The sequence below is a fragment of the Podarcis bocagei genome, assembly GCF_964188305.1.
Source record: "Podarcis bocagei genome assembly, chromosome: 1".
NCBI lineage: Eukaryota > Metazoa > Chordata > Lepidosauria > Squamata > Lacertidae > Podarcis > Podarcis bocagei.
This window is the reverse complement of record NC_138125.1, coordinates 109585050-109610802: the sequence shown is the minus strand read 5'-3', so window position 1 is coordinate 109610802 and position 25753 is coordinate 109585050. Positions and strand designations below refer to the sequence as shown.

The 25753-nt window shown below is 43.0% G+C and overlaps 1 protein-coding gene across 1 annotated transcript; it reads right to left on the bottom strand.

Moving 5' to 3' along the window:
- Window positions 1-2137: 2137 nt before the first annotated feature.
- DAPL1 (death associated protein like 1) lies at window positions 2138-19634 on the bottom strand. Its single transcript, XM_081187840.1, has 4 exons — window positions 19478-19634; window positions 15809-15896; window positions 11024-11084; window positions 2138-2404 (listed from the first exon to the last, which is right to left on the bottom strand). Exons 1-4 carry the CDS (start codon window positions 19536-19538, stop codon window positions 2291-2293), a joined length of 324 nt encoding a protein of 107 aa, XP_081043966.1. The 5' UTR covers window positions 19539-19634; the 3' UTR covers window positions 2138-2290.
- Window positions 19635-25753: the final 6119 nt, after the last annotated feature.

Sequence of the window (25753 nt, the reverse complement as noted above, 5' to 3'; positions counted from 1 at the left end):
GTTTTCTGAGCTCCCTGGCCTCCTACCAGATTCTTTTGAGACAAGGGCCTCAGCTCTATTGGCCTTGATAATCAGCAAGTAAAGACCCTAAGTCTGGAGTTTTCACAGCTAATTCATGCTTCTGTCTTCCTTGTACTACCCATCCCCAACAACACCAATATATCTTTGTCTGTTAGTAACTGTCAGTTCAGACACCATTGGCATATTTATTAAGTTAGATTCCCCACCCCAATTCTTCCCACTGACTCATTACAGCAAATGTCATTTTGTTGCCCAGTCATCCAGTTTGGAGAGAACCTTCTAGAATTCTTTGCAATCTGCTTGGAGGAACAGACTTCTTACTTACTTCTACTGTAACTGCTTGTTTTCTGCTTCTTATTTCACCAGACAGCAATCCGTACCAGGATCAGAAGCCTAAGTATTTAAAGTCACACCTGCTTATGTTCCCCTAGAAATCCAGAAGATTGGGGAGAAATCCTTGTAGAAATTATTACATCCCCAGCAAGGCTTGTTATTTCATATGGTTGCTAATTCTGTATTTAAAAATAGCTTTTTAAGCTAACTGCACTGTAAATTTCAGGATACTTTATTCCCCCCTTTTAAAAAATACTATTATGTTGGCACTTTCCAAGCCTATGGTATGCAAGCTGCAGGCTAATTTTAGGGGCAAGTCACACTTAGTTGTTTGAAGATCAGTAATTTTATGAATAACTCTTGAAGGATGCCATTCAGCTTTGGTAATTTAAGTTTTAAACCAAATTTACCATTGTCATGTACATGGTAGGACACAATACATGACAAACCAGGCCCCTTGTAGTAAGTTGTATAGGGCTCCTGCTTTCCTATAATATACTTCCCTTGTTTAAGAATCACCAGTTGTGTCAGGATCAGGAAAACATAATGGTCCAGACATGCTTATGCAACAGCTTAAACACCAATAAAGGAAAAAGGAAAAACCAGCTTTTTCTTAAGCCTAAACGTATCTATTTGTTTTGTCACCTCTGTTTCAGCTTTTTTGAAGACAGAAGAGCGCTTTTATCAACTTGCACAGATCAGGTTGGCTGCAGGCTGCTAGTAAATTAAGTAGCATGTAGCACTGAAAGCAGCACAACAAACCAAGTCTAGAAACTAAGGAGTTAAGTAGATAAGTTCTTTATTGCATGTGAGTATTAAATTTACAGACAAGCGACAGTGATGGATGTGTCACATAGAACCCCAAGATTCACACCAAACTCTTCATGCTGTAGATGTTTCTATAGCTTGGAGGTTCTGCAATGGTTATGTCAATTAATTGTTCCTCACAAGACAGCTCCCATACAAGGCACTATGTAGCTGTTACTGGGAATAAATTCAGCTCCTAAAGTCTGTAAAAAACAAGTCATTGGCTTTAACAGTATAGGAAACAAGAGTTACCTTGCAAGCACTTAACGTTGAACAGAACAGAATTCTTAATGGTCTCTCTTCTATTTTCTAACACTGCTGAAATACTAGAAAACAAAAAACATAGCGTCATCCCAGATGGATAAGTATTTATCCATCACTGACAGCAAACTGCATTCTAATTGACTAATGCAATAGCAAAGCCCACCCCCCAAATAAAAATGTAGCATTACATCTTCAACTCAAAAGTTTAAACACACACCAGAAGAAAAAATACAAAATTGACTCAACCCTCTATTAATAAGCCAGTGCTTCTTCACTGCTATCCAACCACAGGTTGTCCTCACAAATATGGTATTAAGATGTACTTTCCAAGGCAGGTAGGGTGGTTTTCCAAAACAGGACTGAACCCTAGCATCATTTTTTATGGGTAAAAATGACCCACTTTATCTGGGTGCTCATTAATGTATTGTACCAGCAAAGATCTGCTTCATCAGAAATTCTAGTCAATTGACTTAAAGAAGACTTAGCAATCCTACTTTTTTCCAATGTGTCCACATTCCCAGGAGTGAAAGGATGAAGAGGCAATAACATGACTACCTTTGTCAATGTTATGGCTAGAGAAAAACTGCTTGTCTGTTCAAAGCAGTAACTGCTGTGATAAGATGGTTTGGGAATGTTAAAACAAGGGTATTGTGGCCAATCAGAAGCTATGCAAAAAAGCAAAGAAAAGTCAAACAAAATTTCAAGACATTGGTGGGATGAAAAACTGAACATACACAGTTTTTATTGCAAGAGAAATACAAAGTAGATATTGCTGGAGCCATTTGGTCCATTTACTGCTTCTTTAGCTAAGTGCTGTTATGTTAAGAGCAAGTCTGTCAAATATATGAATATTTTACTCTACATCTTAACATTTCCGAGGCTGTTGAATAATGCACAGTCTTTTGGGCAGTATAATCTTCTCCAGAGTGGGCCGCGGCTTTTGATGTTGTGAGGCTCTTGCTGGAAATTTATGCCTGAGCTGTAAGATTGAAGAAAAGGGAAAAGTTAAGAATATGAACGAAAGAATACCTGACTACAAACCATCAGCATTAAAATTCAACTGGGCAGAAGTGGCTTATTAGTTCTGCACAAACACCCCCGCTTTTTTTTTTTTTTTTACGTCTTACAACATTAATAAAACACAAACATTTCAGCAGAAACCTTTAAATTTAAACATCAAAATGATAAAAGAAATAAAGACCCATTAGAAGAAAACACGGGTGGTGATGGTGGGAAGAATTATGAAGCTAACAGATTGAAAAACAGAATTTTGATACTGAACAAAAAACACACACTAAACAAACAAAGAAACTTCCCACACATGAAGAACATTTAGTTCCTTTAAATAACATATGGTATGGAAGCAGCAGATGATGAGGGGAACAGACATGTGATGGTCTTTGCCTACCCTCCCCCCTCTCTCCTGGTTTTCCCCCTTCAGTGCCTGATACAAAGGCACATAAACACTACCTCCCATCCTAGCCAAGGTCAACAATAGGAAAGGAAGCCTGGGAGATGGCTGCTAGCCCAAGGATGCATTCACACAGCAGTTTATTCTGTTTCCCCACCTGACTTCCTGAAAACTATATAATCCATTAATCTGATTCCAGGAAAAAATCTGTTTGAAGTGACAAAATTTGGGGCGGTATACCAGTATGTAGTTCTTCCCTGCCATTTTCATGGGGGAACAGAAGCACGCATGTGCAGAAAGTGTGGGGGAGTATCATGATGTCCAATGACATTCATTGTTGGGTCACACCATGCCCTCTGCTGTGAATGAAATTCAGTGTGATACACCATTATATCAGTCAAAAAGCCGCATTTCTATAAGACAATAAGTCAGAGGCGCCAAATTGTGCTACAGATTTGGGGGGGGGGGCTGCAGCATCATGACACTCGTGTATGACATCACATGCATGACAATGCGATGGAGCTGGGGCCTCTTTCCATGGCAGGAGGAGCCAGCCACAGAAGCTGTACTATGCTTGGCTCTGCACTCAGCCTCCTCCACCCCCTGATCTCTTGGAACATTGGAGGGACCTGCCCCCCCAAAAAATTATTGGGGGGGCAATAATAGCTTGGCCCCTATGAGATGGTGCCCCTGCAATAAGTACTGCAGTGTGAAAGGAACATTAGAAATTGGGACAGAGCCACTAGCATTATAATCAGGAAAACTAACACAATGTTCACATCTAAAAGCACCCTTAATGTTTTCTAATTCTTTTACTATGCTCTGGCTACACTGTCAGCTAAGTGGCATCTAACTCTGAAACCAAAAACAAGTGGCATTAGCTCCTGCTATCACACTCCTAAGGAGAGACACTTGTTTGTTGTGTGTGCCTAGCAAAGCCCAGCATAATAACACTGGCAAAGGTTCCCCCCACCTTGATTTGGACTTGTGACCAGTCAAGGTTCAGCTTCCTTAAAAGCCTTTTATTTTCTGGCTAAGCACAAGTGTTAGGGTAAACAAACAATAATAATAATAGCAAGGAAGAAGATACCCGACAACTCATTTCATAGAGTCCTCCAAGATCAAATGATTAAACTTTTTATGGGAAATAATCACATTTCCCTAGGAAAGTCAGTGCTATTTTTCTAGAAAAAGGTGCCGGAATTTACCATGTATGCCTCCCTTGTTCTCTTATAATGGCAATGGTGCCTACTTGTGAGGTGCTGGAACTGAGTTCCAGCAAGTTCCGGCTGAAAATACAAAAGCCCTGAGCAAAGCTATTGCTCTCTGAGCACTTAGAAAAGCGTGATATGACCAGAAGTGATTTCTAAGTGAAGGTGACTAGATCCTGTGCAAATAATATGTAGCAACTGTGCAGCATTTGTTGAACTGCAAGACTGTTGTCTAGAAATGTTCTAGTCATTTCAAGTCTGGTGAGCGGAGTAAGGCAGTAGAGCAAGCTGTGCCACTTCAAACTGCAGGTGGGAAAACAACGATTTTAAAAGTCACCTATAAGGAAGGAAGGAAGGAAGGAAGGAAGGAAGGAAGGAAGGAAGGAAGGAAGGAAAGAAAAGACTACACAGCAGACAGAGAGATACACTACAAACTCTCTTCCTTCTTCTGAAAGGATGCTTTAAAACCAGCACACCCTTCCTGAAACATGTGCAAATGATAGATTTATGTGGTACACTGATCACTAGAGCATGTGCCATTGACCAACCCCATAGCAAAAAGACTTACTGCCAAAATGCCAACCTTCAAGCTGTTCTGAACTTTCTCATTTGTAAAAAAATGTCAAAAAGAAATTGTCAAAAAGACACAAGGAACTTAGCTAGATGAAAAATGTATTTGCTGTTTGAAGCACAACAAACAAACAAAACCCCAAACCCAATTTATGTATGCTACTACTGCAGCCCGTGTTTTGTTAGTCCCAAAATGGAAAACGAGCAAGATCCCAACTGAAGAAGGACAACTTAAGTTGACAAAATAAACTCAACTCGCAGACTTAACATATAGAATAAGAGAACAAGAACATATATTTAAAGAAGATTGGAAAATGTTTATTGAAGATATATGGGAGATAATTGTGTGCAGCTGAAAACGCTGGCAGCATAAAGATAAATTCAACAGTGTAAACAAGTTTTGATGGATGCAATAATGGAATACTGAATTGTATAGTTTTTGTAAAATATACAGGGATTTATAATATGTAAAATAAACCACGGAAAGAGAAGGAGGGAAGTCACTGATATCTAAAATATTTAAAGGGACCTCTGACCATTAGGTCCAGTCATGACCGACTCTGGGGTTGTGGTGCTCATCTCACTTTATTGGCCGAGGGAGCCAGCGTACAGCTTCCAGGTCATGTGGCCAGCATGACTAAGCCGCTTCTGGCGAACCACAGCAGCACACGGAAACGCAATGTACTAAGGCTTCAAATGGCCACACACACGAAAAAGATTAGTTCAGTTTGTTCATATTTAGCAAGCAAACATCATGCAGTGGGTCCAAGTGCAGAACACAGTTTGAGTGGTGCCATAATTATTACCAGTCCTGTCTTCTCAGCAAGTTCTTTCCATCTGATGAGACCACATTTTGCTGTGTTTCAGACAAAGGAAGCCATGGGTAGAAGGGGCAATCCTTGATTCTCCCCCTCCCCCCACTTAGCACCCATTCAGGATCTAAAAAGCAGCTTTGTGATGTTTTAAAACCCAACGTATTTACTGTGGCATAAGCTTTAATGGGGCTAGAGTAGACTTCATCAGATACATGAAGAGTTATCCTCAACTGGAAGTGTGTGTGCAAGTGCATAAACTCAAAGAAATGGTGAACAATTAGGCCCGAAATACAATTGGCCCAGTTTGCACATGATGATACATCAAACCATATCTAAGTGTGAAGAAGCATACAGGTACTCACAAAAATAGTCATGGCCACTCTGCTCCTCCTTTAGCCCTGCTGCTAACACACTCCCCAAAGCCTATCCATAGCCTGGAATAGTGCTGTGTTCAAACCCAGACTCTGAGTTTGTAGGGCAGCAGTTGAAGAAGGAGCAAAAAGGGTTTTCTTGTGTGTGTGTGTTTCTTGTGGCTGATTAGCTCTTTTCCCTGTGTAAAGGTCAGAGGGGGCAGGGTTTCTGTTGAGGCAGGGGATTAGCTGTGGGAGGAGCTTCTCAGAGTTTGTAGGGCAGCAGTTGAAGAAGGAGCAAAAAGGGTTTTCTTGTGTGTGTGTGTTTCTTGTGGCTGATTAGCTGTTTTCCCTGTGTAAAGGTCAGAGGGGGCAGGGTTTCTGTTGAGGCAGGGGATTAGCTGTGGGAGGAGCTTCTCAGAGTTTGTAGGGCAGCGGCGCGCGCCTAGCGGCGCGCGCAGTTATATCCATCTTTTAGATTTAGGGGAGCTAGTCTCAAACGTTTGTTGGGGGAGACCTAGGGTTTTTTTTGTGGGCGAAGTTATTTGTCCTGTCTTCAAGCTTTTTATGATGGAGGACCTCTGTAGCCACCCCCAACAACACGATCTCAAGATGGAAGGGGAGGGAACAGCTGCAGTCGCCTGTGATTCCTGCGCAATGTTTGCCATCTTGCCAAAGGTTGCAGGCAGCTTCACCTGCAGCAATTGCATGTTGATTGCCCTTTTAAAAGACAAAGTCCAGCAACTGGAGGAACGTGTAGCTACGCTCCAAAGAATTAGAGAGCTGGAGCTCTTCTTGGAAGCAACAGAGCACACCGTCCCCACCAAGGAGGAGACAGGGGACTCCCCTGAGAAGGAGGCTAGTTCATCAACACAGGAGCCAGATATATGGAGAAACGTGACTCAAAGAAGTAGGAGGCCCAGGGTTCACTCTGATTGTTTAGAAATACACAATCGCTTTGAGGTCCTCTCCCCTAGCATGGAAGACGAAGAGCAGACTCCATTTGAGGATCTCTCCCTCATTACAGTCGATCAGGTATATGAAGACGAGCAGCAAAGTCAGTCCTCAGGGAATGTGCAGGCGACCTTGGAACGGACAGCTCACGGAAGAACCCCGACCAAACCCAAGAGGAGGCGTGTAGTGGTGATAGGGGATTCCCTACTGAGGGGAACAGAAGCAGTGATCTGTGGGCCTGACAAGATGTCTCGGGAAGTGTGCTGTCTCCCCGGGGCTAAGATCCAAGATGTAACTGAACGACTGCAAGGAATCATAAAACCCACTGACAAATACCCCTTCCTCTTGGTTCATGTGGGAACCAATGACACTGCAAGCAATAGCCTCCAGAAGATCAAAAGAGACTACGAGGCTCTCGGCAGGAAATTGAAGCAACTAAATGCACAAATTGTCATCTCGTCTGTCCTCCCAGTTGAACGACGTGGCCCAGGGAGAGAGGGGAAAATAGTGGAAGTGAACAGCTGGCTTCGCAAATGGTGTAAACAGGAACGGTTTGGATTCTTAGATCACGGACTGCAGTTTCTTGAAGATGGACTTCTGGCAAGTGATGGGCTGCACCTCACAACGGTTGGGAGGAATGTTTTTGCCAAAAATCTCAGAAACCTCATCAGGAGGGCTTTAAACTGACTAATGTGGGGGAGGGAGACAGTGCTCCTGAAGGTAGGAGTCTATCAATTAATGAAGATGATCATCCAAATGTCATAGACCAAATGGAGCAAACAGCACGCGGACCTAGTGGTGGGAGGAAAAAATCCTTAAATAAGAGACACGGGGGAATGATTAATGGACTTCAATGTCTGTACACTAATGCGCAAAGCATGGGAAATAAACAAGATGAGCTTGAGCTCTTGGTACAGCAAACTAAATATGACATAATAGGCATCACTGAAACCTGGTGGGATAAGTCCCACGATTGGAATGTAATAATGGGGGGATACAATCTATTTCAGAGAAACAGACCAGACAAGAAAGGAGGAGGAGTGGCGTTATATGTCAGGGATGTGTATACCTGTGAAGAGATCCAAGATTTAGAACCTCAAAGCCAATGTGAGAGCATTTGGGTCAAAATTAAGAGAGAGAAGAATAACAGAGACCTCATTGTGGGAGTTTACTATAGACCCCCAAGCCAAACGGAGGACATAGATGATGCCTTCCTGGAACAGATGGCCAAGCATGCAAAAGGAAGGGAGATAGTAGTAATGGGGGACTTCAATTACCCGGATATTTGTTGGACGTCAAACTCAGCCAAGAGCATAAGGTCAAACAGATTCCTCACTGGCCTTGCAGACAACTTCATTGTCCAGAAAGTGGGAGAAGCAACAAGAGGAACAGCCATTTTAGATCTGGTCCTAACCAATGTTGATGACCTGGTTAGTGGGGTAGAAGTGGAAGGATCATTAGGCGCGAGTGATCATGCTCTTCTGAAGTTTACTATACAGCGGAAAGGAGCAGCCAAGCATACTAGGACTCAATTTCTTGACTTTAAGAAAGCCGACTTCATAAAACTTAGGGAAGTGCTGGGTGAGATCCCATGGACAGCAATACTAAAAGGAAAGGGAGTTCATGATGGCTGGGAGTTTGTTAAGAGGGAGATAGTAAAAGCACAACGTCAGGCAATACCAATGAGACGGAAACATGGAAGGTGCCTAAAGAAGCCAGGGTGGCTATCTAAAGAACTTTTAACTGAATTAAGATTAAAAAAGGATGTGTACAAAAAATGGAAAAGGGGGGAAACCACCAAAGAGGAATTCAAACAAATAGCCAGCACGTGTAGACACAAAGTCACAAAAGCTAAAGCACAGAATGAACTCAGGCTTGCTAGAGAGGTTAAAAGCAACAAAAAAGGCTTTTATGGGTATGTTCGTAGCAAAAGGAAGAACAAAGAAACAGTGGGGTCACTCAGAGGAGAAGATGGTGAAATGCAAACAGGGGACACAGAAAGGGCTGAACTCCTCAATGCCTTCTTTGCCTCAGTCTTCTCCGATAAAGAAAACAATGCCCGACCTGAAGAATTTGGAGCAAATGATTCAGCAAAGGAAACACAGCCCAGAATAACTAAGGAGACAGTACAAGAATATTTGGCTAGTTTAGATGTATTCAAGTCTCCAGGGCCAGATGAACTGCATCCAAGAGTATTAAAAGAACTGGCAGATGTGATCTCAGAACCACTGGCAGTCATCTTCGAGAAATCCTGGAGAACAGGCGAAGTCCCGGCAGACTGGAGGAGGGCAAATGTTGTCCCTATTTTCAAAAAGGGGAAAAGAGAGGACCCAAATAATTACCGCCCAGTCAGTCTGACATCAATAGCACGGAAGATTCTGGAGCAGATCATTAAGCAAACAGTCTGTGAGCACCTAGAAAGGAATGCTGTGATCACCAATAGTCAGCATGGATTTCTGAAAAATAAGTCATGTCAGACTAACCTGATCTCATTTTTTGACAGAATTACAAGCCTGGTAGATGAAGGGAACTCAGTGGATATAGCCTACCTTGATTTCAGTAAGGCATTTGACAAGGTGCCCCATGATATTCTTGTAAAGAAGCTGGTAAAATGCGGTCTTGACTCTGCTACCACCCAGTGGATTTGTAACTGGCTGACTGACCGAACCCAAAGGGTGCTCATCAATGGTTCCTCTTCATCCTGGAGAAGAGTGACTAGTGGGGTGCCACAGGGTTCTGTCTTGGGCCCGGTCTTATTTAACATCTTTATCAACGACTTGGATGATGGACTCAAGGGCATCCTGATCAAATTTGCAGATGACACCAAACTGGGAGGGGTGGCTAACACCCCAGAGGACAGGATCACACTTCAAAACGACCTTGACAGATTAGAGAACTGGGCAAAAACAAACAAAATGAATTTTAACAGGGAGAAATGTAAAGTATTGCACTTGGGCAAAAAAAATGAGAGGCACAAATACAAGATGGGTGACACCTGGCTTGAGAGCAGTACATGTGAAAAGGATCTAGGAGTCTTGGTTGACCACAAACTTGACATGAGCCAACAGTGTGACGCGGCAGCTAAAAAAGCCAATGCAATTCTGGGCTGCATCAATAGGAGTATAGCATCTAGATCAAGGGAAGTAATAGTGCCACTGTATTCTGCTCTGGTCAGACCACACCTGGAGTACTGTGTCCAGTTCTGGGCACCACAATTCAAGAAGGACACTGACAAACTGGAACGTGTCCAGAGGAGGGCAACCAAAATGGTCAAAGGCCTGGAAACGATGCCTTATGAGGAACGGCTAAGGGAGCTGGGCATGTTTAGCCTGGAGAAGAGGAGGTTAAGGGGTGATATGATAGCCATGTTCAAATATATAAAAGGATGTCACATAGAGGAGGGAGAAAGGTTGTTTTCTGCTGCTCCAGAGAAGCGAACACGGAGCAATGGATCCAAACTACAAGAAAGAAGATTCCACCTAAACATTAGGAAGAACTTCCTGACAGTAAGAGCTGTTCGACAGTGGAATTTGCTGCCAAGGAGTGTGGTGGAGTCTCCTTCTTTGGAGGTCTTTAAGCAGAGGCTTGACAACCATATGTCAGGAGTGCTCTGATGGTGTTTCCTGCTTGGCAGGGGGTTGGACTCGATGGCCCTTGTGGTCTCTTCCAACTCTATGATTCTATGATTCTATGATTCTATGATTCCCTGGACAAACCCTGAAGCCAAGGCTGGATACAATGCTAAGTCAAACCATGGCTTAGCTCTGGGAAATTCAGCAGCAAGACTGAGGAAAGAAAAAGGTTGCTGAAATTTTTGCCACATAGTTGCCTGTTCACATTCACCCATGGTTTGGCTTAGCAATACCATGGTTTGGTTACAAGCGCACAAGTACAGTGTCCATTCACAGTAGCAGTAATTCACGAGTACAAATTCCTGGCTAGTGCGTATTTGCAAATAATCACTGTATCTACCATGTATATGTTTAAGCTTTACAAAGAATTGTAAGAGAGTATACCTTCCCTTTCATGGCCATTTGGTCCCACTGCTTCCTCTATACCCATGTATTTTATATATCTGCCAATTAAGGACAACACTTCATGCATCTGGTGAAGTGGGCTCAAGTCCACAAAAAATCTGTCATGCTTTAAAGGGTCTCAAGGCTCATGGTTGATTTTGCGACAACAGATGAAGACTGCTACCTTTTTTTGAAGGTTTCTTTTTTTAAAATAATCATTGAGGTATAATTAATAATGAGAAATCTTAAAGGCAACTTTGTGTGTACTTACTTTATCCAGTGCATCTGAAAGCAGAATACTCATGCTTTGCATTTTTATGACATTGAGAGAGCTGTGGAGTAAGGAAAAGAAAGTTAACCAGGGCTTTAATCTTCCCAGAACCCTTCATGCTGTTTGTTAAATTTTCCCCCATCCATTCTTAACCCGCTGAGCACTTTGCTCTGCTTATATTAATTTAGCGACAACTTAGATGTTGCATTAGGCACGTGTCTGGTCCTTGTGGGCTTGTATCCTGTTTACTAAATAGCAGCTGCAGTGCCCACAATTCAGAATGAGACTGATGGTAAGGGAAATAATTTAAATCCCTTCTTCCTGGTCTCAATCCAGACCCCCACCCCACAACAGCTACTACATTGCAAACAAAAAACAAGCACACAAGAGCTAACCTGTTGCTAAATTTGACCCTCAATCAAGTCATTGCTAATCTTGCATAGATCACAGTGTATTGACTTTGGATCAAATAGTGCCAGAAGGGCATGGGGAAAAGATAGGTAACATATTCAGCGCTCCTTTGGATACAATCAAGGTCTAAATCAGAGGACTGATCAAGCTCTGAGATGAGTAAGTCAAGATACAAATACAGTTTTTCTTTTTTTTAAAAAAAAATTTTTTATTGGGTTTTCACATTTTATATAAACACAAACAACACACCAAAACAAACATAAAAAACAACAAACATGAATAGTTCCCGAAAATCTTATTTTCTAACCCTAGTCCTTGACTTCCCCCCACCCCCTCCCCTGCATCCCTATTCCCAAACTTATGTCAGCAAGTTGGCATTTCTTCCATCTTAATATTAGTCCTTTTATAAAAAACAAAAATAAATTTTCCCTAAGTTGGACCCCAATTCTCTTCCCTCGATTTCTCATTTTTTCTTACATAATTTTCTTAATACTAAACCCCCTGGTCTTGAGTGTTGTTTAAATTTGCTACTTCCCTCCCTCCCCTCCCCGCTTTGCGTCCTTTCCCAAGACATGTCCAAATTAACAGTTTTTAGCCTGGATTCCGGATATCCGAGGCTCTCAATTCTCTTTTAGTCCCTCTCCGCCGGTTTTGTTGGTAGTCCTTTTTGTCTATCATCGAGTCTCGAAAGATTTCCTTAACAATCAATCCAATCAGTCCATAGTCTCTTCCCATATTTAAAGGCAACTGCTGAGGAATTTCCACAAGGCCTAAGTCTTGCTGATAGTCAAAATCAAAGTCTATGTGGAGGCCCCAATTGTACTTCTTTATTTCGAGCTCCTGAATTCCATAAAGTCCCAGGGCCTCCACTTTCATCTTCTGTATCTTTCGTAGGCTTAGAGTGGATTTAATCCAATAGTCTCCTTGCTTGTGTTCTCCAGATGTCGGCTTCTGGTTAGTACTTTCCCAGATAACTTGTTCTCTTTCTTGTTTTGTCTTCTCCTCTTCTTTGTTTATTGTTTCAAATTCAGCTGTGGGTTCTTTCTCACTCAGGCCCTCATTACTTTCAGCAGAACTACTTGTTTCCAAATCCAAGGTCGTCAATTGTTTACTCATAGCTGTAGTCTGCTCCTGTAGGGTTCCCACCAGTGAGAACATTCTTTCGATTTCTCTCAGTATCTTTCCACCCACAGCCATTGTAATTCCACAGAATTCCCCCTAGAGGGAATCTGGTTACTGAGTAACCTTTTCTCCAACAATCCTCTGTCCTATTATTGTTTCTTTGTTTCTCAAAATTTTAGTTCAATTGTAACTCCTTTTAATCCGGAGAGGTCTTAAACAGCAATTTTTTTCACTATTAATAGTCCATTTGACAGCTTTTGACAGCTGTCAAATTCTGCTCCTCTATACAGGCTCCAAAGCAGGTCGCTCCCGGGCCCGGGAGGGAGGGTTGTTTACCACAAAACAAAGACTCTTCCAACACTCCACTCTCCTACTCAAATTTACCTTTCTAAATCTTGGAAGTTACTGTCTTTTTAAAACTCACCCTTTACAGGGTAGGCACTCCAGCTTAGTTCTTATTTCGTTGCTCTGGATCGTCTGCAAGGGGGGGTGTGGGGACTTCCTTTTAGCACACACCCCGGTCGTCTCAAATTCAAAAGGTAAAAGTTTTAAAGTTCAGTTCCAAATTACTCACGGGTTCTTTTTTCAGTCCGAATTTCAAGGAAGGAAGTCAGCGCTCTCCAGTTATGGCTCGCGGCTTCGCTCAGCGGCGGTAGCGGTCGACTCTCAGTGCCACGCCGTCCCCTGTATCCCCTCCGTAGCCTTTAAAAAGGCTCATTGCGAATCAGGGGGGGCGCTTAAGGCACCCGCCGAGTCTTCAGTCCGCAGGCTTCCGCGCCTGCGGTTTTTAAGGGTCCCCGTGTCGCCGGCACGGCAAAGACCCATCCACCGCTGAGCCGACTCCCTCCGGAGCTCGGAGGGAATCCGCCATTTCCCGATCACGCCAACCCGGAACCAAATACAGTTTTTCACCACAGGCAGGACACAACCAAATCTATACTTCTACTGCAAGTGTGTAAGAACCAAAAATCACACGTGCATTGTTCTTACTTCCAAGTATTCTACATAATTTATATGTAATATTAACCGGTTCTTACTTATGTAGAGATGGAACAGACAAATACAAGGTGCAGCTGATCTCTCGTACATGTGATTGTATTAGGGCTGAATGATTTCTAGGATGCTATTTATTTAAAGCATTTTTATCCTGCTTTTCACCCCACAGCAAGATACAAATGCCAGTGATGAGACAGTTCTGCCCTTAGGCCTTCAATTTAAAAGACACAACACAAAAGGAAAAGTAACTGAGAGTGAGGAAGGGAAAAAAGAAAACACAGGCACTGTCTCATAGTTAGGGGATTATTCTATGGACAAGCTGGAAATCAAAGGTTGCAAGAGGAGGAAGGAGTCTGAAGTTGCTGGTCTTTCTGCAAAGTTAATGGGAGAGGCTCTGCAGAACCATCTCTCTCTCTCTTTCCAACAGTCCAATGGAATGGCTGGGGTTGTTGTCCCAGGATAACAAATGGTATAAACAGGCTCCTTTTGTGCTGTGAAGCCAGAAGATTAAGCTACAATTGAACCCCTGACAGATTTCAGCAAGCACATCTTAAAATAGTCGCCCCCCCCCATTTAATAGCCACTTCCTAATGGCAGCAGGTTGTTTTATAGGCTTTATGTGCAGAGGAAGTGAACGTTATCAGCTCAGTTCCAGGAATAGTGTTTGCAAGGTGAAAGGAAGACCACAATGGGGCTTTTTTGTGCATGTGTGGTTTTACTATAAATAATAAACTTTTGCCCCAGACGAAAGTAAAAAGACAATTTTCCACACAATTGCATTACTGGCAACTTCTCAAGGCTGCCAAAGAATTTTACAAGCACCTATTTCCAACTTTCTATGCACCTCATTTTAGATAAAAACAAAACTGTATGAATTTTGCCTCATGTATGAATATAAGCCTTCACTAAGCTATCCCACCTTTGTCACAAAAGTCTGCAGGGCTAGTTATTTATTGTGCTATTATTTGAAAGAGGAAAATACAGAACAAACCAAGAGACTATTTTGTATTGGTTCTGGAATTTTAGGCAACAGGCTTCATCCTGATGCTAAGGCTGCAATCCAAACTCCTTATTTACTGTGCAGAAGGGAGAGGAGATTGGATGTGGCCAAAGTCTCCCTCCACTCAGCTTAAAACAGCTCCGACAACCTGTGTCTGTGGAATGATGCCAGTGTCACTCCTCTGGCACAGAGCTTCCTGTCCGTCAAAATGGCATGTGTGCACAAGTTTACCAGTTGGATTCCCACTGGTATGAGCCTAGAAGAAGCCCCCAAATGGGATGCTTGGGGAGCATGGAGGGTCTGAACTGGCCTGAGATCCATTAGATTCTAAGCTGTTCCCACCGTCATCACTTAATAGTATCAGACCTCATTGCTATTGCAGCTCCAAACTACAGTGGTGCCTCGCAAGACGAAATTAATCCGTTCCGCGAGTCTCTTCGTCTAGCGGTTTTTTCGTCTTGCGAAGCAACCCTATCAGCGGCTTAGCGCTATTAGCGGTTTAGCGGCTATTAAAGGCTTAGCGGCTATTAAAGGATTAGCGGATTAGCGGCTAAAAGGCTATTAGCGGCTTAGCGGCTTAGAAAAAGGGGGGGAAGCGGAAAAAAAATCGGAACACTTGCAAGACATTTTCGTCTTGCAAAGCAAGCCCATAGGGAAAATCGTCTTGCGAAGCAGCTCAAAAACGGAAAACCCTTTCGTCTAGCGGGTTTTCCCTCTTGCGAGGCATTCGTCTTGCGGGGCACCACTGTATTGTAACACAGAGCAGGGTTCTTGCTATCCCCTTCTGCCCCAGTCACCATGAAGAGCAGGACTTCAGATACAGACACACAATTCTGCCATGCTTCACTGCTGCCTGGCCAGGGTTAGGATTGTCCTACTCTGATGTAAGCCTCTAATGGCTGGGGAGCCACAAAGTCCTCCCAAGAATAAAAGTTGAACATGATTTACACTGTTAATTTTTTTTGGGGGGGGGACTTCCTGTGCATGATTTTTCAGCATTGAATATATTTTATTTTAATTTTTTATCAGGTTTTCTTTGCTTTACCTTCATTGCTTGCTGCAACAGTATTGTTGCCAGTAACACTATTTATAATTCAAGTTGATATATCTCTGATATTTTTGTGATATAGCTGTATATTCATTCATTTTTTAAAAAATAAATAAATAACTGGACATCCTCTTTCCCCCAAACCTGAACTTATTCGCTACCTAGTCATTCTAACTAACACCATGAAAAGTCACTACTGCACACATACCTAGTCTTCTCTCTCGTTGGGATTTTGGTACTTTTTTCAACAGGTGCATTCTCCAGCTTCTTGGCAACTCTCATACCTCCAGCTTTGACTGTAGAGGAAAGCAGTGATAACATGTGTGACTGGCAGATAACCCCCAAGCAATTGGTCTGTTTCACATTATGCAAGACATACGTTGCCAAATACATATTTAGAATGGCGGGCAAGATACAGTATGGGTCAATACCATAGTCACTGCTGTCCCACACATTTGTATTGCGGCTCCCATACATCTTAAGAATGGGCATGTTGCACTTATTTAGAAAACTTAACAGTCCTTGCCATCAAGCATGGAAAAGTTAAATCTATCCTTGAAAGGGTTTGGCTAACATTGCAAAATATGGAGAGAGAAGATTTATCTTTTAGTGTTTTTGCCTTCAGTCTCAAAGTTTCTTTGCAACCATAGGTTAGATAAATCATATAAAAAATAGTAGTAACCAGGAGTCTTTGGGGTTCTAACAAAACCTTTTGTAGTCTAGATTTGGCCTCCAAGTAGCCATGATCTGAGCATACCCCACGACAAATAATGTTTGCATTTATCTATCACCAATAGTTCAGAATAAAGAGGTACTTCTTGTGCTGGTATGATGCATTTGACTGTCTGCATTCTCCCAAGTAATAATTATGCTCTGTTAACGTGCCTGTCAATTATAAAACCAATTAGCAGTAATTAAAGCTGAAGATGACCTGGCAACAATAATTTCAATGTTGAGCAACGTCAAACAAACTCATCTTTAAAAGAACTTAAAGATATTTCAGATATAATTGTTGAAATAAATTACTGTTTTCCCATGTCATACAAGGCATTACATCTAAAAACTGCCAGATTAAGCAGAGACTTAAATTTAACTTTGGTTAAATGCACTCCCATGAAGGCATATTTGTAACCTTGTAGCTCTGCTGCCTAGACTTGTGTTTTTTGGGAACCAAATAAAGTCCTTTTCATTTGCCTTTTTTTTAAGGTGTCTTATCTGCACTTTTCAGTTTTAGTTTTAAATGGAACCTATTTCATTACATATTTTATTTGTGTGAGTCACCTCAAACATTTCTGTGGAGAGGCAAGGTATAAATTTATTAAGTAAATAGTACCAGGGCTGCTTCAGAAGAAAGAGTGGGAAATAAACTGAATTAACAATAAACAAAGAAACAAAATAGTCCTGGATATGAGCTTCAGGCACAAGAGTGGTTAAAAGAGGTGAAATGCAGTTTTTATTAGACATTCAGATATGGAAGACTTGGATTGATTAGAAAAAAACGCTGCAATTTTTACAAGCTTTGCTCGATTTCTGGTGCAGCTAGGAAACTAATGCTTATTTTCATCGTCATAACAACCCTGCAAGTTAAGTCAGGATGAAATTTATCTACTGGCTCAATCTTCAATCTTTGAGCGGGGGGTTTATTTTATTAAAATATTTTATATTAAAGATTTTCTTCGGTTACAAAAGTACTGTATGTGCAATTGTCTCTTTTTGAGATTGCCTTGCACCTAATCCAGTCTTCTTCACCACCACAATCTCACGCTCTTGTTTTCAATCACAGCCCTATTATTATTATTATTAATTTATTATTTATTGAACTGATATACTGCCCTATACCCCGAGGTCTCAGGGTGGTTCACAGAATAAAATCAAAATATAAAACCACAAACCGCATAATCAAAATAAACAACAACCCACTAACCCCCCCAACCCCCCGCATTCTAAAAGCGCATAGGATGTCAATCAAATCAACCAAAGGTTTGGTTAAAAAGGAACATTTTTGCCTGTCGCCTAAAGGTGTATAATGAAGGCACCAGGCGAACTTCCCTGGGGAGAGCATTCCACAGACGGGGAACTGCTGGAGAGAAGGCCTGTTCTTGTGTTGCCACCCTCCAGACCTCTTGAGGAGGCACATGAAGAAGGGCCTCAGAAGATGATCTCAGGGTCCTGGTATATTCATATGGAAAGAGGTGGCCCTTCAGGTATTGAAGACCTGAGCCATTTAATGCTTTATAGGTCAAAACCAGCACTTTGAATTGGGCCTGGAAACTAATTGGTAGCCAGTGCAGTCAAACCAAGATTGGTGTAATATGCTCAAACTGTCTTGCTCCAGGGAGCAACCTGGCTCACCACTAATTGGTGGGAATCAAGAAAAGTAAAAACACTTAAGACTTTTGAACTGCTTAGTGCTTTGATTCTTAGCTAGAGGAAACACTGGTTTTTACACAAAGGGCAAAGTGATGACTGGGCAGCCTCGCTTTCATATTTTTATCTAGGACGTTTTTGTTAACCACCTGGATTTTCAAACACCTCATCAACAAGTCGCAATACCATTACAGTGGTACCTCAGGTTAAGTACTTAATTCGTTCCGGAGGTCCGTTCTTAACCTGAAACTGTTCTTAACCTGAAGCACCACTTGAGCTAATGGGGCCTCCTGCTGCTGCCGCGCCGCCGGAGCCCGATTTCTGTTCTCATCCTGAAGCAAAGTTCTTAACCTGAAGCACTATTTCTGGGTTAGCGGAGTGTGTAACCTGAAGTATATGTAACCTGAAGCGTATGTAACCCGAGGTACCACTGTAACTACCGTAATCACTGTTACAGGGAAGCAACAAATTTCAGGAGTCACTGCTGCGTCCACTACAGTACTAACCAGGAATAACCAGGGCTAATTTTCTGGAAAAAGAGGTCCCAGAATTCACCATGAATAGCAATGGCACCCACCTGAGAGCTGCCAGAACCCACTTGAGAGGTGCCGGAACTGAGTTAACTCGGGTTACAGTACGAGTTTGTTAACTACAAACAGGCCAATAACTCTGAAGCCTGAAGGTTTCGACGTGTGTTAGAGAAGACGTCTGAAGTTTGAAGCAACTCTTTGGAGGGGTAAACAAACTCTGTTACAACCGAGCTTCCAAATGGGAGCAGCTCTAGAAATGCAGAACTGCCTCTACTGAGAGAACACCACGCGTGCACGGTCCTGTTAAGGCTTGCTAGTTTAAGCGCTCTTTAAATGACACGCAGTGGGAGAGCCGCCTCTTTTTTCCCGCAGAGATCGCGCTCTGGAGGCCGAGCTTTCCACGAAACTCGCCTCCGCCTAGGCGCATTGCGCGCCGCCTCCCACTCAGCGCAGAGGGGGAGGGGACCTGCCGTAGTTTCTAACGACCCACTTAGGCTCGTGCGCAGTTCGGCCCTCGCACGCATCTGGGGAGGCGGGGAAGAAAGCTTATACCACAGGCTGACATAACAGCTACACTTCCAGGGCAGCGCGAGAAGCCCACGCCCACCAAGGTGGGCGGAGAGAAGGAGCATTATTGCGCCACTGTTTACAACCTCGAGGCTCTCATCTTTTCTTCTCCGACATTCATTTTTTTTTGGAGGGGGGGGGGGATAAATTCCAGTTAGGCGACACACAAAAGATTAGGAGCCAGTAACACCCTGCCTCATTCCTAGCTATTGGTTCAAGAAAACTACGGTTGTTGTTGTTGAGGGAACAAACATCTCCAAAGAGGGCGGGATTTTGTGCTGAAGCGCACTAGTCTTAGCCCTGCGAATGCATTCACTAGCCCCCTCCTGAGTAAGCGTGGTTGCTATACGGCTCTCCAGCCACAGACAGGTCCCCGCCAGCTCGCAGCTAAGCTTCCCGCCCTGCCTGCTTACCTGCAGGGGAGCGCCCCACTTTCAACGGGGAGTCCGGCGCGGGCATTTCAGGCTTGGTCATGATGGCTAAGCAAAACGCGCACTACGGTGCAAGCGGGCGATGCTACGGACTACGTTCTGCTCACTCCGTCTACGGCTCCTCCTTTATGGGGAGGAGGCAGTGCGAATAAGAGGGGCGTTGCTGCCAGCGGTGGAAAGGGGAGAGAGAGCTCGAAAAACTTTTGCCTAGCGGCTGGAAGAAAAAAAAAACCAAGAGAAAAAGGGGCTGGGGTTGCTGTGAGTTTGGCCTCGAAGGGCTCTAAGTCCACAGGCAGTTGGTAGCGCGCAAGCTCCGAGAGGCATAAAGGCGCGTGTGCGTCATGCATCTCCCCTCACAAAGGAAAAAGAGAGAAGCACAAACGTATCAAGGCAGCTAAAGTGTCAGTGTAGTTGAAGTATTGGTGTTAATTGTATTATTTGTACTTGGGTTTGTCTCTCCAAGTTGTGCTTCCCTCCCTCCTGATTTCTGTTCAGAGTTGGAATGCCAGCTGTGGTGGGCCAGTCCAAGGCCACAGGCTTCTGGCACGACTCATTCCCACACTTTCTCAGAGAAATGTGTATGTGTGTAGACAGATAAATAGCCACCAGCATCCAGCAGTTGGTTTTTTAAAAAAAAACAACCACAAAAAACATAATTTTATTAATATAGATTTTCAAGATAACCTACAAAAGATAACCATAAAACAAATATAAAACAGCAGTCTTGTGTGAACTTATTCCCCCCAAAAAATAAACACTGGGGAAGAAATGTTTTCAGTTTGAGTCTCTTACCATTTTGATCATGGGCCTAGACAGGGGGTCGGCAACCTAAGGCCCATGGGCCACAAGCGGCCCACGAGGGTCGTTTAACCGGCCCATGAGCTGCCTCCGAACCGAGCCACCCGCTCGGTGAGTCCCCGCACGCTTCGCTAAACCGTCGCAGTGCAGTGTGGGGACTCACTTCCGTGGCGCCGGAAATTGCGTCTGCGCAGATGCCAGAAATCGCACATGTGATCCAGCCCACAGAGGGATCTCCGCTGGAGTGAACCGGCCCAGGCGAGGTAAACCTTGCCAACCCCTGCCCTAAATCAAGTAAACAAATAGAAATAAATAACCAATCGCATCACAAATAACTCGGTTCTGTGCCCCCCCCAACATAAAACCTGGCTACGTCCATGATTTTGATTACAGCCTCCTAAGACCAGGTTCGTTATTAGTGTATAGCTTATGATGCACGAACATCTCTACATTCATGTATGTAGTGTGAATAATTGTCTTGTGACTCAAGGCAATAAAACATTTTATTTTGAACCATGTGGGCAAAGAGTTTCTCTTTACTGCCAACTCTCCAATGGCTGAAGGGCGAAGGTCCTGGAGGTGTGTTACTCTGATGATGTACATTGCTATAGGTGTGATCTTAAAATGTTTTTGCTAAGCAGACAAAATAGCCAAAATAAATAGGAAATTGTATAAATGAAATTTGGTAGCATCACTGTGGCCCTTATTTTAATGGCAGCCACTAGAATTTTTGCTGTGTTTGCTGTTACCAGTTTATTTTTCTCCCCCATCCCTGAAGTTTTTATTGTTGCTAACTTTGCTGCAGTAAATGTGCATTCTGTAGCTGACCTTTTGTTTTGAAATCTTTACGATAATATTTTAGTTTCCTGTTTATTATGTTGCTTTAAATGTATACTTTCTTGAGTAATGTTTTATTCTCAAATGTTTTACTTGATGTTTTAATACAGGCTGTAAATCGCTTTGAGGGTTTTTTTTCTTAAAAATATAAAGCAGCATAGAAATGAAAGGGGGGAAAGTCACCTAACAATCACCTGGATGCTCTGGATGAAGTAGCAATAATGGGGAAATAACAATAATTAACTCTTTATGCAAATATCTTTAAAAAGTGAGGCAATGTTTTAGTATTGTGATCCACACACAAAAAACTTCAGAATGGAGTTCTCTTGAAATGACTCCCAAGGACTTAAAGCTGTGCATTCAGTTGTGCACTTGATAAAGTTCTTCTACATTTTACAACAGATTTTGTAGGCAAGATGCCATTGTGTCAAGAGAACTGCTTGGAAAACACTCATACCTGTTACACAGTTTTCTTACTGCATTGAGAACCACAATACAATATCTGGAATAGGGGTAAGTGCTTATGTGTTTCAAGAGGCTGAGATCCAGACAGGCTCCCCCTCCTTTTTTCCAAGGAGCTCAAGGTTTTGTGTATGGTTCTAATCCCCACAACAACTCTGTGAGGTAGGTTAGGTTGAGAGCCCTGGAATATTTGCCCCCTGCCTTGCAGGCCTTTCCCACCTGGCCAAGGGACAGCGGGACCCTGGCTACAAAAGCTGGCTACAAAAGCTGAGGCTGCTGAACAGACTGTAGGGCTGGGGAGTTTTGCTGGTGTGGGAGAGATGCTGCTGTTATTGCTGCTAATTTTTTGTTATCTTTATTTTGGATCTCACTATGATTAATGTGGAAATTGCTCAGTTTGGTTGTGCATTTTATTTATGTTTGTTATGTTGTAATCATGTTGTGAGCCACCTTGAGCATGGTTTGAACTATGGAAAGGCAGCATACAAATAAACTTATGTCTGTATGTGACGGTGACTAGCCCAAGGTCATCTAATGAGCTTCAATAGCTGAGTGGTGATGTGAACTCTCATCTCCCAGGTCCTAGTCCAACACTCAAATCAGTACTCCACACTGGCTCTCTGTTAGGGTTGCCATACCTCCGGATATATACTGAATACTGCAGCTGCAAGCAGTGTCCATGCCAGCAGTATCGTTCTTGCTCAACAACTTTTTGAAATATGGTTTGGTTTAGAATTATATGGAAATTGGTTGAAATAGTTTGTCTGTTGTCTCATATCCTACTTCGTTCTTGGGTCCTCGTTTATATTCAAGCAATTTCCTTTCATTTGTTTTTCTTTCTCTGGTATTTCTCTCTTTTTTCTCATTTCTCCCCCCAGAGCCTCTATGCAATTCTTTTGTAATTTGTATTTCATGGGACTTATTTGGAGAAGAGAGTCAAGTTATGCATACTCTCTCTCTCCCAGATCCCTCAGAACTTTTCCAAGCAAAGCAACTATATGGAGTCTCACCTGGATCCAAATGCAAGCTGTCCTAAAAAAAATGGAAGAACTATGTGCCACTCATATGCTCCAGCTGCTGTTACTAATTAATTGGGGGTTTCCCCCGGTGAATGACTGCTCTCTCCTTTGGGGACTTTGGGGAATGCTTCAGAAACACAATGCACATCCCCTGCATAACTGCCATCGAGAAAGTAACAATTGCTGAGTGTGTCTGAGTGGCAGATATTCTATAATAAGCACAACTAGGTCTGCTATGAGATTCAGCATTCTTAATTTTTTTAAAGTGTAAGGCCTTGTAAAGCACATTCGTACAAATTTTAAGTAAAAAGCAAGTTCTACTGGGTTCAGTGGGACTTAATCCCAGGTATATCTTGTATGGGAATTCAGCTTTAAGGTGCAATCCTATACATGTCTACTCAGAAGTAAGCCCCATTCAGTTCAATGGGGTTTACTTTGAGGTTAGTGTGTACAGAGTTGCAGCTTTAACTGTATATTCCTACTTATAAAAATAAAAGTTTCTCTCTCCCACTGGTTTGATTAAGGAACCTAAGATCCTTCATGTGCCTTTATAAATATAAGTCTAATGCAAGATGGCAAAGCAGGATACAACCTGCTTTGCACCCCACCCCACAGACAAAGATAACTCACATCGACACAGCCTGCGGGTGCTTGGCTCACCAAACACATTGGAGGTAATGTGTAATCGGTGTGTTAAGGTATGTGAAAATGGGATTTAGGATAATAAATAATAGCTTAAAGTTACTACAATCCTTTTATAGCCAGGGAACAAATAATGTTCATGCTGAAACAATTCCCTCCCCCTGTAATTGTTATCTTAATTAAAGGACAGCATTTTATGGTTACTGACGCCCTGGCTTTTTGCCAATTTTGCAAGCAAATGGCTAGTTGAGAGATTGTTTTAGGATTATCCAGTAATTCTTGTTTGAGGAAGAGCCTTAATAATTTAACCTAGCAAGAGGAATCTCAATGCGTTTTTGTCGTGTCAGTACCTGTCCTGTGAGTGCGGCAGTCTATCCTAATTCTGAAAAGTTATACAGCAGCAGGCGTTAAGCACCACAGGAATGCAATAAAAGGCAAAGAAGGCGTGTGTGTGTGTGTGTGTGTGTGTGTGTGTTTGTTTGCAGTGTACACATCTATTTACTTATGTTTTTACCTTGTATTTTATCTTGAGGTAAACTGCCCTGAGATCTTGTAATGCAGTGTTTCCCAACCACTGTTCCGCGGCACACTAGTGTGCCGTGAGATGTTGCCTGGTGTGCCGCGAGATGTTGCCTGGAGGGAGGCGGGCGAGTCAGGCGGCGAGAGGCGGGGCGGCGGCGGCGAGGAGAGGCCGCCCAGCGCGGGGCTCTCGCCGTCTGCCTGCCTGGCTGCCTGCGAGCTCGGCGGGCAGCGCCTCCGTCCGCAGCGCCCGCCTCGCGGCTCTCATTCCCTGCCAAAGCTCACCCAGCCAAGCCGCGCTCTCCTTCCTGCCTTGCTTTGCTGCCTCCTCCCCCCCCCCACCCCCAAAGCTTGGAGGTTCCCCAGCAAGGGGGAGGGGAAAAAATTGAAACTTACACTTTCGTGCGTCCCTCCCGGCGTGACGCTGCGCGCTGACGTCACGGGGCTGTAATGGTGGTGTGCCTCGAGATTTTTTTCATCAAACAAGTGTGCCTTTGCCCAAAAAAGGTTGGGAAACACTGTTGTAATGAAGGGCGGTATATAAATTGAATAAATAATCATAGTAATAATAATACCGGTAATTTGGAAAAAATAAATTCAATTGAAATCAAGGAGATCTATTTCCATGTAAGTGTAAATCTGTAAGACTTATAACCATGTAAGTTTTATGTTGTACTGGAAGGTTAATATTTTAGGAAAATCTATTGATTGAAAACTTTTATGTTTGTGTTATTTTAAAGTTCAAGCCTGTCCATGCTAATTCACTGGATCTTACTCTTCCTTGGAGGCTGCAATTATAACCCCTGGGAAACAGAAAGAGGGGTCTCTATCTTTTTCTCACTCACACACTTCACTTTTCCAAGGAATCTGGGCAAAAAGTTGCCTCTAGTAGAATCAGAGCTCTGAATGGCACATACAGTAGAGATAAAGGAGTGTGTCACTCTTCTCCTCCCCTTCCTCCTCCTGCATTATGTACTTTTTGAGAGAAGTAACCATCCTCACTCCCTCATGACCAAGGGAGCAACTCAAGAGACTCTGTGGCTGTCAGCGGGGAACGATTTATTGGAGCTAAGAGCCTCATCAAAGTGTATATGCTGCTTGTCTTTCCTTCTCTCTCCAAAACAGGGCCAGCTCCTGGTTCCCCTCCTTTGTTGATAAGCTTTGCTAGCCTTACCTGTCAGTAATGGTGAGGAGCAAGGTCCAGGTACCTTGTCATTTACCTTTTCCACAATGCCCTGGAACTACATTGGGGGAGAGGATTGGGGAAGTAAAATAGCCACTAGGCCCAGAGGAACAAATTTAAAAGTGGGGTCGGGGCAGGCATCAGTAGGTTCTTCCACTGTGCTATGGCCCTGGCAGCTGCCCACGGATACCAGATGATGATGCCAGCTCTTCTGTAAATACACATATTTTTGAGGTGGATTAACTTCAGTCTAGTAGGGCCTACTTTTTTCTTTTACCCAAATCTCTATGGTCCACTGAACCATAGAGTGCATACTCCCTTGTGAAGCCATATCTAATCTGTGCCAAGTTAGCCTGCATATGTTCGATTGCTTAAAAGCAGTAGAGAATTTTTTGGACCAAAAGTCTGTCTTTTTGCTTTTTTAAAAAAACAATGTCCAGGAAGTATTGTACTGTAAACAGTTATCCAAGTATTCTCTTGTTTCAGAAAACATCTCTTTCTATATGGTATTCCTCAATCCCTGTGAAAGCAGGGTGAGGCTCTCTGTTTGGTGTTGTGTATACCCAGTCAAAAAATTAAGCTTGCTTTAGCAGAAATTGCTTAACTTAGTGAATACAAAATACTCTATACCCACACTGAGCCCAGAGAGGGATTTAGCTTTCATAGCCAAATTCATAGAATCATAGAGCTGGAAGGGACCACAAGGGTCATCTAGTCCAGCCCCCTGCAATGCAGGAGTCTTTTGCCCAAGGTGGAGCTCCAACACACAACCCTGAGATTAAGAGTCTCATGCTCTCC

What these genes read in the sequence shown, in the direction of transcription:
- DAPL1 (XM_081187840.1), bottom strand. Translation starts at nt 19,538, where the DNA reads ATGACCAAGCCTGAAATGCCCGCGCCGGACTCCCCGTTGAAAGTGGGG. An exon ending in CCAACGAGAGAGAAGACTAG is followed by an intron (nt 11,085 to 15,808) that starts GTATGTGTGCAG and finishes CTTACTCCACAG; the next exon opens with CTCTCTCAATGTCATAAAAA. An exon ending in TTTCAGATGCACTGGATAAA is followed by an intron (nt 2,405 to 11,023) that starts GTAAGTACACAC and finishes TCAATCTTACAG; the next exon opens with CTCAGGCATAAATTTCCAGC.